This window comes from Lycium ferocissimum, chromosome 5 (genome assembly GCF_029784015.1).
Source record: "Lycium ferocissimum isolate CSIRO_LF1 chromosome 5, AGI_CSIRO_Lferr_CH_V1, whole genome shotgun sequence".
In the NCBI taxonomy this organism is placed as follows: Eukaryota; Viridiplantae; Streptophyta; class Magnoliopsida; order Solanales; family Solanaceae; genus Lycium; species Lycium ferocissimum.
The window spans coordinates 17,625,977-17,641,200 of NC_081346.1; the positions used below are offsets into that span (position 1 = coordinate 17,625,977).

General features: G+C 35.0%; 1 protein-coding gene across 1 annotated transcript; it reads right to left on the bottom strand.

Moving 5' to 3' along the window:
* LOC132056302 (uncharacterized) lies at positions 1–2,590 on the bottom strand. Its single transcript, XM_059448431.1, has 2 exons — positions 2,415–2,590; positions 1–759 (listed from the first exon to the last, which is right to left on the bottom strand). The coding sequence occupies exon 2, from the start codon at positions 689–691 to the stop codon at positions 254–256; it is 438 nt and encodes a 145-aa protein (XP_059304414.1). The 5' UTR covers positions 692–759; positions 2,415–2,590; the 3' UTR covers positions 1–253.
* Between the last annotated feature and the right edge of the window lie 12,634 nt (positions 2,591–15,224).

Sequence of the window (15,224 nt, forward strand, 5' to 3'; positions counted from 1 at the left end):
ATACAAAATGCTGCACTATATATAGTTAAAGCCTTCATGTGACATCAACTCGAGCGCATTATCAGCATTTGCAGACATAACATAGTTACTCCTAAACAGTTATAAAGCTACAGTCCCACAGGAATGTCAAATATAAGTTCTCCTACATAATGGCAAGACAATCAGGTCTGCCATTTGAATTATGAAATTGTTCCTAATCCTCTCCCAAAAGACAGGAAAATTAAACAGATGAAAGGATGGAAATTTATTATTTCTAGCTCATGTCCATGCCATCTCCAACTTGACTGCATATGGGACTAACAGCAGTGAAAGATCTCTCAAATGGTGATGGGTGGAAATGTGCATCCCTTCTGCGCTTAAAGGCGCAGCTATCAGAAGGGGAACTATCAGCATCAAACTTCCTTCGCACACCTTTCACAGCCTGCACTTCCACTTGAGTTAAAGGGAAAATCTGTTTGCTAACTCTGCAAAGAGAGTTATGGTTATCATACAATATTCGCTGGTTACAGTTTTTGTCGCAAATGTGTGTCAGCCCAGTTAGACGGCAGCGGTACATGTTCCCACACACATGTTCATTTTGACATTTCCAATCACACTTGTGAACAGGGTTTGGGCCATCTTGGCCAAGAATAGTTGACAGATATATAACATTTGTAGGCACTGCTACCATAGATTTTCCAAGTACCTCCATTGTTCAGTTAATCAGAAAACTTGACTTTGAGAAGATATCCACACCCCACTCGCCTTGCCCCGGATGCTCTGCAGACTCGACAAACAAGATCCGTCAAGACTGGTGGGAGAACTATGGAATATAATTGTTTGTTTCAAAGGACTATAACCATCTTAAATCTTTTCCTATGGAAACTGAAAAGGCATTATTCAGGTAACTAAACAGACCTCAGTAAAAAAGAACATAAAATCAAATATCTTAGCTTAAAATACTCGAGCAATTGCTAGAGGAGATTCAAATTTAGCTGGAGTTGTCCACCAGAAGGGTCTTAGAACTTCACAGGGAAAAGAAAAGGCATGTATATATGTAAAGTCAACAGCACCAGGAAATTGACCATAACTGGCCAGTGGCCACAATACAGGCCATCGATTCAAAAGATATCATCTTACCTATGTTAATTTGAACATCCAGAGTAAATCTAATTACAGTGTTATGTTATCACTAAGCGTAATATTGTTTATTTACACATGTTTTACAAAACAGTTTCTTTATCCGGTTAGGTATATTATAAAATCCTTTCTCCACCTACAAATTTCCGACGATAAATATCTAACTTGCACCTAAAATAAAGATCTTGTACAAAATTAACCATTAACTGGCCACTAATAAAGGCGTATGGTTCAAAAGGTATCATCTTAGCTCTGTTAATTTACACATCTAATTACAGTGTTATGTTATCACTACGTGTAATATTGTTTATTACACGTTGTTTTACAAAACAATTTCTTTATCCGGTTAGGTATCTTACAAAATCCTTTCTCCACCTACAATTTTCCAATGAATATCTAACTTACACCTAAAATAAAGATCTGGTACAAAATTGACCAAACAAGGCACAAATCAACAGTAAAAAAGTTCCAAATTCAGCTATAGCGTACAGATTTTCCTCTCCCACAATCATTTATGAGAGCATTATAACCAAATCTGAAGAACTACAGCAGAATTATCGAAAGAAAGAGATAAAAATCATAACGACCTAATTCTAAAGCAAAATCATACAGTAATACAACAGAATATTTAAGACAAAACAGAAAAAAAAAAAAACTTACACTGAAACTCTAAATATTACACATCTAGAGTAGATCTAATTAAAGTGTTATGTTATCTCTAAATATTGTAATTGTTTATATACACGTGCTTTACAAACAGTTTCTTTATCAAGTTAGATATATTACAAAATCCTCTCTCCACCAACAAATTCCAGACAATAAATATCTAACACCAAAAATAAAGATCCTGTACAAAATTGACCTAACAAGGCGTAAATGAACAGCAAAAAATTCCAATTTACAATTTACATATCTAGAGTAAAGTTAATTACAGTGTTATGTTATCACTAAGTGTAATTTTGTTTATTTACACGTGTTTTGCTAAACAGTTTCTTTATCCGGTTAGGTATATTACAAATTTCACGATAAATATCTAAATTGCACCTAAAATAAAGATCTTGCCCAAAATTGACAAACAAGGGGTAAATCAACAGTAAAAAAAAATTCCAATTTCAGCTATAGCGGTACAGATTTTCCTCTCCACAAGCATTAACCAAATCTAACGAGGAATATCTAAGAACTACAACATAATTATCAAAAAAAAGAGATAAAAATCACAACTACCTAATTCTCAGGCAAAATCATACACTATTTAAGACAAAACCAAAATTAGAAAGGGAAAAAAAAAAACTTACGAAATGAAGACCACCTTCGAAAGCTCTCTCTCTCTCACTTACTCACTCACTTTCTCTCTCTGTGACTTTTTCAGAGCTATGCCTATACTGAAGCAAAGAAATGGGAAGAGTATGAATTGCTATTTATAGAGAAAAAAAATTGGAGACACGGATAAGGCGTTTGATCCGATTCTCATGTGGACGTTGGACGTAAATGTAAATTCACATGAAATTCATCTTAAATGCAAATTTAATTTTGTCCTTTTCTTCAATTATATCTAGAGACTGTTACTGTTAATTGACCAGTACGATGTCGTATTGGTCCTATTACAATTACGTCTGTAACGGGACGTGCATCTTCCGTCACCTGCCCCTTGCTTTTTTGGATCTTCTCTAAATTTTATTTATTTATTTTTTTGTCAAGGTCGTCGTTTGTAACGTTAAAGTAGACTTCCAAAAAATAAAAAGAAAAAGTAGACTTCATAGACGTACCAGCATTTGACACGTGTTGGATACAATGCTGTGTTTGGAAACGAGGCCTTCGTCTTACTTGTTCACCAACAACCCGTTTTTGTCGGGCATATAGTTGGATCCGAATATTGGGCTTCTGTCCACCATTTTATGGCCCAATTCTAATTTTGCCTTATCCACATTATTCATGGGGAAGCTAGTTTTTACCGCGACATTTAAGTAACAACTATTTTTAAATGTCTTTTATATTCGGAGTCAATATAGGTAAATTTCAGAAAACTAGTGTCATGTTTTTGTCCTGTTCATTTTTTTTTTTTGCGCCGATTGTCAATCTTTTGAGGTGGTCTTTAATTTTATCCCAAAATTTTTGTCGGGTATTTAATATTTGTCCACCATTTTATGGCTAAAAAAATTTTGCCTTATCCAAAATATCCATGAGATTATGGGTTTCAAGTAACAACTATTCAATTAAAAAAAAAAAAAAACTTGCAAGGCTAGATTTTTTTTTTTTTTTTTAGCCGATTGTCAATCTTTTGAGGTTCATTTTTATGCGGCAGACTTTGCCTTACAAAGTTTGTCTTACAAAAAAAAAAAATCGCAAAGTTTGTCTTCCCAGAGATAGCTTCTATGTAAAGCTTTGTCGCAAAGTTTGCTTCCCATAGGTAACTTCGCCCGAATAGGCATAGGCATAGGTTTCCTATTCCTCGCGAAAATATTACTATTATTTTTTACTCTACTGAGTTTCGAACCCAAAACCTCGGACTAATTTCCGCCACCTTTTTAAGTGAAGGACAAAAATTAAAGACCAATGAATTGAGGGGCAAAAATCAAAGACCAGTCTGTATGAAGGGTAATCGTGCAAATTGCCCTGTCGTGTTCATAGGTGGATTTGAGTTTTGGGCTTCTACCCGCCATTTTATGGCCCAATTCTAATTGTGCGTCATCGATATTAATTTGAATTTCGCGTGGAAACTAGTTTTTACAGCGTCATTGAAGGTGGAATTATTTTTAATTTTTTTTATAGTCGTAGTCAATATAGGCAAATTTCAGGAAACTAATGTCCTGCTTTTATCATGCTTATAGGTGGATACGAGTATTGAGCTTCTACACCCCCCCCCCCCCCACCCCACAATATTTTATGGCCCAATTCTAATTGTGCCTCATCGATATTAATTTGAATTTCGCGGGGAAGCCAGTTTTTATGACATCATTGAAGACGCACTTTTTTTTTTCTTTTTCTGATAGTTGTAGTCGATATAGACAATTTCAAAAAGGTAATGTCCTGTGTTTTGTCGTGCTTATAGGTGGATACGAGTATTGGGCTTCTACACACCATTTTATGGCGCAATTCTAATTGTGCCTCATTGATATTAATTTGAAATTTGCGGGGGCCTAGTTTTTACGGCCATTGAAGATGTAATTATTTTTTAATTCTTTTATATTCGCGAGGCAGCTAGTTTTTACGGCTTCTTCTTCTACTACTTAGTTGCTATACGATACTATTTACAATTTGTTTATGAAATGAGAAATGGATAATATTATTAAGCGCGTATATATCCAAAAAAAGAAAAAGGCGCCTATTAATTATGTGAAATGAGAAATGGATAATTTTCATACTTCTTAATCGGAAAAAAAAAATATATACTTAAATTGGTTAGGTTTTACTCTATATGAAAAGGAATTCCTCCTTTCCTCGAGTATTTTTTGCGTGTTCGCTTTTGAATTGTTCCAAAAATATGCTCTATCCTGCCTTTTTCTGATTTTATTCTTAATTTATATTATTTTATAAAAGTAAAAATTTATCTGCAATGAATATTTATACCAAATTAATAATGAATGATATGTACTGAAAATTACATAACTATTATTTCACCGTGATTAATTAATGTATAATTTTTCTCTATTACATTACTTAATCATGGTAAATTAAATTAATAAATATAAAATGTTCAGTGTAAATAAGTATGTAGCACTATTTTACAATCAAGTTAAAACACATCCAATGGAGTTTCTCGATGAATATTACTACTGTACACTATTATATCTTTTACGTTAACACTTGTATAAAATAGTAGTGGAGTAAAATGCAGCTCGAGTGCAAAGGCGGGGATCGGAAGTTGTATAAACTCGCCAAGACGAGAGAGAGGAAGTCTCGTGACCTGGACCAAGTAAAGTGCATCAAGGACGAGAATGGCGAAGTGTTGGTAAGAGACGCACACATTAGACGAAGATAGCAAATGTACTTCCGTAAGCTCTTGAACGAAGAAGGGGATAGAGATATCATGTTGGGGGAGTTAGAGCATTCCGAGAGTCGTAGAGACTTTGGGTATTGTAGGTGCATAAAGGCGACAGAGGTTAAGGAGGATGTCCGTAAGATGAGAAGGGGAAGAGCGATCGGGCCAGATGAGATCCCGGTAGACTTTTGGAAGAGCGCCGGGGAGGCAGGTATGGCGTAGCTGACTAGGTTATTTAATGTCATATTTAGGACGGCTAAGATGCTAGAGGATTGAAGGTGGAGTACAATGGTCCCGTTGTACAAGAACAAGGGCGATATTCAGAGTTGCAATAATTATATGGGTATCAAGTTGCTAAGCCACACTATGAAAATGTGGGAGCGGGTGATCAAGACAAAGATGAGGAGGGAAGTATCGGTATCCGAGAACCAGTTTGGATGCATGCCAGGGCGCTCAACTACAAAAGTTATTCATTTTGTTAGGAGATTGATGGAGCAGTATAGCTATAGGGACAAAAAGACTGACTTATACATGGTGTTCATTGATCTGGATAAAGCATATGATAAACTTTCTTGGGAGATCCTCTGGAGATGGTTGGAGTCTAGAGGTGTGCCTGTTGCCTACATCAGGGAAATTAAGAACATGTATGAGGGTGTCAAAAACTCGAGTTAGGACAGTGGGAGGGGGTTCAGAACACTTTTTGATCGTGATGGGGTTGCACCAGGTATCGGTCTTTTAACCCATTTCTATTTGCCTTAGTGATGGACGAATTGACGCGACATATTCAGGGGAGGTGTCGTGGTGTATGTTATTTTTGCAGATGATATAGTTTTGATTGACAAGACGCGTAGTGGAGTTAACGATATACTGGAAGTTTGGAGAACGATCTTAGAATCGAAAGGTTTCAAGTTAAGCAGGACTAAAACGGAGTACATGGAGTACAATTTCAGTGATGTGATGCAAGAGATAGATGTGGAAGTGAAGATCGAGGCACAAGCTATACCCAGAAGAGGGAGTTTCAAGTATCTTGGGTCTATAATACAAGGAACGGGGAGATTGATGATGATGTCACATCGTATTGGAGCAGGGGTGGATGAAATAGAGGCTCGCCTCCGAGGTGCTTTGCGATAAGAAGGTGTTGCCAAGGCTAAAAAGTAAGTTCTATAAAGTGGCGATTAGACCAGCATTGTTGTATGGGACAGAATGCTGGCCAGTCAAGAACGTTCAAGTTCAAAAGATGAAGGTAGCGGAGATGCGGATGCTTAGATGGATGTGTGGTCATACTAGGAGAGATATGATCAGGAATGAACATATACGGGACTAGGTCGGAGTGGCCTCCGTGGCGGACAAGATGAGGAAAGCGAGATTGAGATGGTTTAGAGATGTGAGAGGAGGTGTGACGATGCGCCAGTTAGGAGGTATGAGAGATTGACGGTCGCAGGGGTTATGAGAGGTAGAGGTAAGCAAGAAAGCGGGGAGGTGATTAGACGGGATATGACACACCTTCGGGGGACATAACCTTAGATAGGAAGATTTAGAGGTCGAGGATTAGAATAGCAGGTTACTACGCAGTTGAACTTTGACAGTCGCAGGGGTTATGAGAGGTAGAGGTAGGACGAAGAAGAACTGAGGGGAGGTGATTAGACAGGATATGACACACCTTCAGCTGACTGAAGACATAACCTTAGATAGGAAGATTTGGAGGTCGAGGATTAGAATAGCAGGTTACTATGTAGTTAAACTTTGCAGCGATGTGCGAGACAGAGGTGGGGGGCTAACCTTTCCATTTCCTTTTCTCCTTTCCTTAGTAGTATTATTTTGGCTGAAAAACCATTTTCTATGAAATGAAAAATGAATAATATTATTAAACGAAAATATGCAGAAGAAAATTACCCAACGAGCTATACAAGGTGTATCAATATGATAACGTCAACTGGCGACAGGAGAAATAATTTCTTTTTGAAGTTTAACTGAAATAATTTCTTATTTAATTATTTAAACTTCCAATCTTTTTGCAAACAAACTGCGAGCTACTTTTTGCAGCTAGGATATTATGAATAGTAATAATATAAAATTTAGTGCGACCTCCAAAATTGAATGTATTTTAGCTACTCCATCTAATTAATATACATTACAGTGGGCGGGGTGGGGGTATTTCGGAGAAATGGCCAAGATATTTTCCGAAGCCTGAAACCCTACATTTCGCCGCAATTCTCAATCCCCATTTCCAATTTCCAACTTCCTTCACGCCAAACTGGTAGTTCGAATACTGATTCTGAAATTGGAACAATTATTCCTTTATTTTTATGTAGTTTTTTCTATTTATTTTCGGTTTCGGCTAACTCCTCGTTGATTTGGTATTTTCCATAGGAACAACTACTTGGTTCTTACGGTTGATGTTGTATTAATCTGTTGTTTCAGAATCTTAGTTTTGGGTATTTTGGTAATTAACAAAGATGAGTGAAAAGGCTTTGATAAGTTTGACAGTGTTATGAGGGGGAAGTAAATGGTAAATTAGAGTAATCAAATTTGTTCTAATTTGGTTAGTAGTGCATCTTGTTGGGTTCATTCTTTATTGTAATGATGTTATGGATCTTTACACAAATAGCTGGCCGGATTCTGTAAATACTTTCCTAGCCGGTATACATAAATTATTCACTAATTATGCACATATTATATATGGATTATGCATTACACATCGGCAGGCTATTTTTAGTTTAAACGGTTAAGTGGGCAGCTATTTGGGTTAATTCTTCTTACAAGGGATATCACTAACAGAATTATGATATATTTCACTTGCACATGTATATGCTTGTTACTGCTTTATTGCGGTGAATAATTCCATTTTGCAAGTGTTGTTGATGATTTTTTAGTTTCTCGTTTGAGTGTTTTGGGCGTTTCTAGTTGTTGTGGTTCACTTATATATTGTTGGGTGATTCCACTGGAACAGTGTAGTTATACATACTCAGAATCCAATGATGAATGCTAATGTTGCAAGTGCCGATTAACACTCCAACCGATGTTGGTTGTTTGATTTTAAAATGGTTTCTGAGGATTCTTTATGTTTACTTGTTTATAATCATCAAATACACCTAAATCCCATATTATCTGGGATCGGATTCAATCCAATGTGTCCAAGCCCATTCAGTATAGTTTCATCACACTTAGACTATTTTACATGGGCCGTCAAGATACCATTACAGTGGGGTGGGGTATTTTGGAGAAATCACAAGATCTTTTCCACAGCCTGGAACCTTCCATTTCCGCCGCAATCCACATTTCCACTTTGTAACTTCCTTGACCTATAGAACCATAATGGTGAGTTTGAGTACTTGATACTGAAGTTCGAACAATTATTCCTTTAACTCTCATCACAGTCTGGTAACTTGTGTTAGTTTTACGATTTATTTTTCCGTTTACAACAACTCCTCTTTGATTTGATATTTTCGGTAGACCTGCCTCCGGAGATTGTAACAAGTACTTGAGCGCCATGCTCTTTATTTATTTATTTTTTTCCTCCTGGATTCTAGGTAATCATTTGTGCAATCATTTTTCCTTACAAAAATATATGGAGCTGGTATTAGTAATTTATTATCTTGTGCAGGTACTGGGTTCGACGTCTAACAAATTTGCATTTATCTCCTACTTCTTTGATAATCTGTCTTCTTCCTCTTTGCAGCTCGTTATATTAGTCTAAAATGATTCATTCTTGGTTCTTATGGTCAGAATCTTTGTTTTGGTAATTACCAGAGATGAGTGAAAATGCTTTGATAAGTTTGGCAATGTCAGGCTCCGCCAAGGGAAGTGAATGGTAAACTATAGTTATCAATTTTTTTTGGTTACTAGTGCATTTGATTGGGTTCATTCTTTAGATAAATGATGCTGTATTGTAAAGGTTCTTACAACTCTATCACTAACAGAATTATATCTTTCACTTGCATATGTATATACTTATTACTGCTTTATTGCAGTGCAGGATGCCATTTTGCAAGTGTTGTTGATGATTCTTTTAGTTACTAGTTCGAGTCTGTTGGGCGTTTACAATTGTAGTGGTTTACTGGATGTATTATTGGCTGATTCCACTGGAACGGTGTAGTTGTATATATTCAGAATCCAATGATGAATGCTTATATTGCAAGTGCCGAATGACATTCCAACCAATGTTGGGTGTTTGATTTGAAAAAGGTTTCTGAGGATTCTTTTCTTTTACTTGTTTCAAATCATCAACTACACCTAAATCACAAATTACTTGGGGTCGGGATTCAATCCAAGCCCATTCAGTATAGCTTCATCATGTTTATACTATTGTAAATGGGCCATCAAGATACATGACTCTCCTGCTTTATCTGGGTGTCGAACAGGTAATTTTTTTTGTATGTTTGTTTACTTAAAATGCGCGGTTCAACTGTGAAGCCATTGATACCTGGCAGCAGCAACAACAACAACAACATGCCATTGATACCTAGCAGCAGCAGCAACAACAACAACGTGCCATTGTTACCTGGCATAAAGGATATTTCATTTCAAAGAAACAAATATTGTCCCCTCATTCTTTTTCTGATCTGTCAGCAATAACACTACTTCTCTGTATGTTTGATCTTACAAGTAGCAAACAGGGGTATTTTCACTCCTTCGCAAAATAAAATATTGGCTCCCTCTAATTTTAGTAGTTGCCAGTGAGCTTCTGGTTCTTCCGAAAACAGGTTTCTAGATGCAAGAGATCTAAAATTTTGAGGTCACAGCTCTGGTTACCTTCTTGTACTGATCTGCTGTATAGCCAAAGTACTTTTTCTTTCAAGAACACGACTGACGACTGCTGTATAGCCAAAGTACTTTTTCTTTCAAGAACATTTGATCCCTCATGTTCCAACCCATTGATTTGGGAGTCTATTACTCCAGTTGTGATCCACAAAATTAAATACTCAAGTTATGAAGATTCTTTGCCATTGTTTTTCCTAATATGTTATGCATTTGCATATACATTCAAAAAGCAGCGTATGAGCATATGTTCTCTATGAAGATTAAGGTTCAATGCAGTGTTATTTTGCTATTTACTATGATGCTTTGCATATTGAAATGAATTCGTCATTGTATCCACTTCTCTTAAGAGCAAGCTCGCCCTGGACTGGTGGTTTGATTTTGTGTCCACACTCTCATTATTTAGGGCACTCTGATGTAAAGTTTCTAGAATACCAGCTAGTAGCTGGAGGTAAGCTCTCTGCAGATGTTAACCTGCTTCTGCTGGACCAATGCTTTTAGATGCTGAAGATTTCATCACTAAACATCAAGTTGATGTCAAAAGTATGTACCAGTTGTTTATGTGATTCAACACGAGTCATTTACAAGCACATCTATAAGTTTGCCAACTTGTATACACCAGCGGTATTCTCTCTTCATGCAAAATTTACCGGTAAAAGAAGAAAGATCTCTTACATCATTTTTACTAGTTTGAAACAGTCTTCTATTGCCTTCATTCCATAAGCACTGTGGTGATACTTCCCTGGCTGCCCTCCTATGACTGGCAATCTTCTGTAATATCCAGCTCGTGATTGCTTCCTTCATAGTCCTTTGTAACACCCATGATATATTAGACAATGAGATCCATACGACGCTCTACAACTGAACAATTCTAGGTTTTCAGGCTGAGACGGTTTAGTTGTTTGGTTTCGAAAGAACTACTTCTGATATAGTTTGGTAGAATTAGTTTTATAGTTGCATACTGACAATGGTGAGACATGTTCTTTTCCTTCTGCGGAGACTATAATTTTTTTCTTTTATGAAGTTACTTCATTCTATATGGTGCTTAATATTTTCCTAACAACTACAAAATGTGCTTTTCTGTTAACCAACTGGTTTAATTTATAGTTGGGGAGGGATGCACAATGTACAAGTCAGGGAGTCGAGTTGTTGGGCAAAAGTTCCTGGGGTTACTATTAGTACTTAATTTTCTTCCTGCACACCATATATTTCAACAACAACAACATACTCAGTGTAATCTCACAAGTGGGTCTGGGTTCTTCCACACCATGTTTGTGTCAGAGTAAGCTTTTACTGTACCCGGGGGCTTTGTTGGTACTCCCTCAGCTTTCAAGACTAGAGATGGTAAAAAAATATAGGCGTACAAAATATTGGATTTATTTAGTCACTGTTGTTGTGGCAATTTATATTTACTGTCGTCTGTCCTTCATTATGGATGGTAAAAAAATATAGGCGTACAAAATATTGGATTTATTTAGTCACTGTTGTGGCAATTTATATTCACTGTCGTCTGTCCTTCATTATGGAGGAATTGATCTTCCTGGCCAGTTTAAAAAAAAGAGAATATTGCAGGTAATTAAGCAATACTCCCTCCCGCTATTTGGCTCGGAGTATAACTCATGTTAACGTCTGATATGCTCACGCAGCTCTGGCGAAAAGCGAAGACTTGGTTATCTTCATTTTAGCCACAAAAAGGTCCATAATATTTACTTATCAGTTATCATTTTACGAAACTAAGAGGGCAATAATTATTTTTTCCATTCTATTTCCAAAAAGGCATTTAATTGTTAATTACTCATTTACGCTGTGATATGATCATATGATTATTTTAGCCAAAGATCCTTTTAATTAAATGCTCCTTGTTTATGTTGGATTTTTTAAAATTTTAAAGGACCGGAGGGAATAATGCGTAGACTTCAAGAATTGAACTTTGCGTCAAAAGCTGTTTCCCTCAATAATTCGGTGACGCTAAAGGTGCATTTTATTAATGGGGGACTGCTAATTTCATGTGACCACCAATACGGCAATACCTCCACTAAATGCGAAATGAGAAAGTGCACGATGTTCTATATTTAATAGTCTCCCGTCATTCATGATCAATTTTGACATAGAATGGGACAAAGCAGCGGTAATTCATCTAACACCACTAACACAAGAATTATTATTCATTCTTGAATATTGTTGTGTTAAAATGGGAGCATTAAGATAATAAAAAATTGAAGACACACCATAGTCAATTTATCAATGTTTCATTGCAAGACTGTGAAAGCTTCAAGAACAAGGCTAGTTTCGGCAGGTGGCAAATGCATAACGATTGTATAGCTCTTCACAAAGGCTTGTGTGATGCATGATTCTTTCGCGTTGACCAAAGATCAAGGTTTCGAGAACATATATGTTTTGTCCAAGTACTGATATTTTAAATGAATGTAAAACCTTGAAGTCCTTCCATGTAAGATTGACAGTCAAAAAAAAAAAGAAAAAAAGAAAAAAGAAAAAAAAAAGAACCATAGTCAATTTACTAATTTGCTTTATTAGCCAAAAAATGGGGGCTTCCTTTCACGCCTGGGTTAGTGCCACACAACGGGTACTTATTGCATATACGATTTATCCGTTTCCACTTTCCTGAACTTCCTTTACTAATTTTGCTGATATTATTACTGATATCTTGTTTTGGATCACCTTAAAAAAGAGATTTTTACCCGGTTGAACACATGGTAGTAATTATACACAAAAAAGAGCCTAACTTCTTAACTATTGCAAAAATAGCAGCTTTTGTAACAAATAGAGCATTTAATTTTTAAACAAGGGAAAAGGGTCAAAAATACCCCTCTACTTTGAGAAAAGGGTTAAAATATCTCCATTATAAATTTGGGTCAAAAATACCTCTTCCGTTATTAAAGTTTTCAAATATACCCTTGTTTTAACGGAAATTCCCAACATAATCTGATTTTATTTTTTAACCCGCTCCATTTACTCCGGACCCAACTAAATAAAAAACCATATGAGTTGCTCGCTGCTGTGCCTAGTGGCTCCAGATGTAGGACTTGGGAACAAGTTGGTCGCATATGAGTTTTTTATGTAGTTGGGCTGGATTTAAAAATAAAATCAGGTTATTTTGAGAAATTCCGTTAAGATAGGTGTATATTTGAAAATTTTAATGACTGGAGGGATATTTTTGACCCAAATTTATAACTGAAGATATTTTTAGTCATTTTTCCAAAGAGGCATTTTTAACCCTTTTCCCTTTAAACAATACGATAGCAGATCCCAATTAAAACGCCACTACACGTCTAGACTACTGGATTAGGAATTCAATGCTAATCTCTCTCTTCCTAAGTTAAATTAGAAATTGAATGATAAGACTTTTTTACTTTTTGCTTTTTCTTCTCCTCTCTTTCCAATAAACGCTGTTACACTACTAAATTAGGGATTCTAAAGTAGGTATTGAATTACAGGACACCACAAAAATAATAATTCTAATTGTAGTTTGATGGAATAAATAAAGTATAAGTAATATTTTTACAGTATACATGACTATAATTAGTTAACATACAGAATAGTAACAAAATTTCTGCCATGTTTAAGATATAAAATATTTATATGAGAAATATTCCAAAATTATAAAAAGCTTAAACAAAATAACTTATATATATACACATATTTGTGAAATATGTAATTACAGTAATGTATACTTAGCATAGATTATCATTAAATTTTTTAATATTCAAACATAAAAAATCATGAACCAAAATGATAATTAATCAAATATGTACATGATTTTTAAGAGAAAATTAAGGACACTCCTAGGTTATAAAGATGCGAAATTTTCGGCAAATGAGGGGTTTTCCGTTTGGGGTGAATCTGCTGTATAAGGGAATTTATTTTGGCTACCTATTGATATACTAATTTTTGTGCTAAAAATATGTAATGTAACTTTTAATATTGCTTAGTCATGTAAAGTTCTCCTTAAAAAATCGTATAAAAGTGTGCGATTGTTTCATTAGAACTGTTATAATCTTTTCTCCGCATCTTTTATTTGAAATTGTAAAGTTGTGTTTAACTATTATGAATAAAAAGAACAAAGGAAGTAGTTACAACCACCCGTAAAGATTGGCGTGCACATATAATACCATAGAAATAATTAGTAAATCAGTTGAGTAGACTAGTACGTAAATAAAGATCCACGAATATACTTTTTGTTCTTTTCCATAAAATTTCTCGTAGGCCTGCCTTATAGGTTCGGGTGGCTTTTGGGTGAAGCCTCTAAAGCATAGGCTTTAAGCCCCTCGTTTCTGGGTGCTTCATTTTTCATCAATATAAATTTTTTTTTTTTTTTTTTTTTTTTTTTGGAATATTATGAAATATTTTGAGTATTTTTTTCATTAAAAAGAAATAGTTAATTAATTGACAGAAAATAAGGCCCCTGAATCAATAAGTAACGTATAGTATATAAATACCCAATCAATATTTAGTAAATTGACAAAACAAAAGGACCCTAATTGGTTTCTCTACAATACTCAATCTACTTTTAATCTTTCTCTAAAATTTTGTATACTTCTACGCTTTTATATTTTTCTTTGTTTCTTCAAGAGAGTGTTTGACTATATTGTTATGAAAGACAAGAGCTGCAGTGTAAGAATTTGCTATTTTAATTTTTTCTCGGGCACCAAATATTGCAAGAGGTATATTGAAGCACCAAGTAAGTATCCTCAAATCAAGTTATCAACTTCTTGAATCAAGTTCTATTATTTCAAATTTTTACTATTGTTTTCATGTAAAATTTGCTCGTTTTTGATATTTTACTACGTAATACATATTTTTTCTTTAACTATTTATTAGATTATAAAATATGTCTACTAGAAAATATGATTCTGATTGTTTAAAACTCAAAAAAAAAAAAAAAAATTGAATCTTTGATGCAATCTCAAACAGGAGCTCTTAAAGAAATTAATGACATACCTGACATAAATTCTCAAAAAGTAGACTTCAAATGAAAAATAAGTATGAACTTTTTTCTATTCTCATTTTTGTGATTAAAAAAAGTTAAGTCCCCTAACTGAAGTTTGGCTTTAGGTCCCAACAGTATTGAGCCGCACCTGTACAGATTCGACTTTTGTTTTGCAATGTTCAATACTTATAGTTAAAAATGTAAATAAGAATGGAGTAGTAGTAGTAGTATTTTTTGCTGCTTTTATGTTGGAAAATTAATTCAAAGTTGCACGAAATCAAAATTGCCAAAAATTTGTATTTATTTAATTTATATCTAAATAGAATTTTTAGCCTGAATAATATTGGAGTAGTGTATTATTTGAGGGACTTCGTGTCACAATTGGACTCTCCTTTCTTCCTGCATTTAAGGCATTCAAGT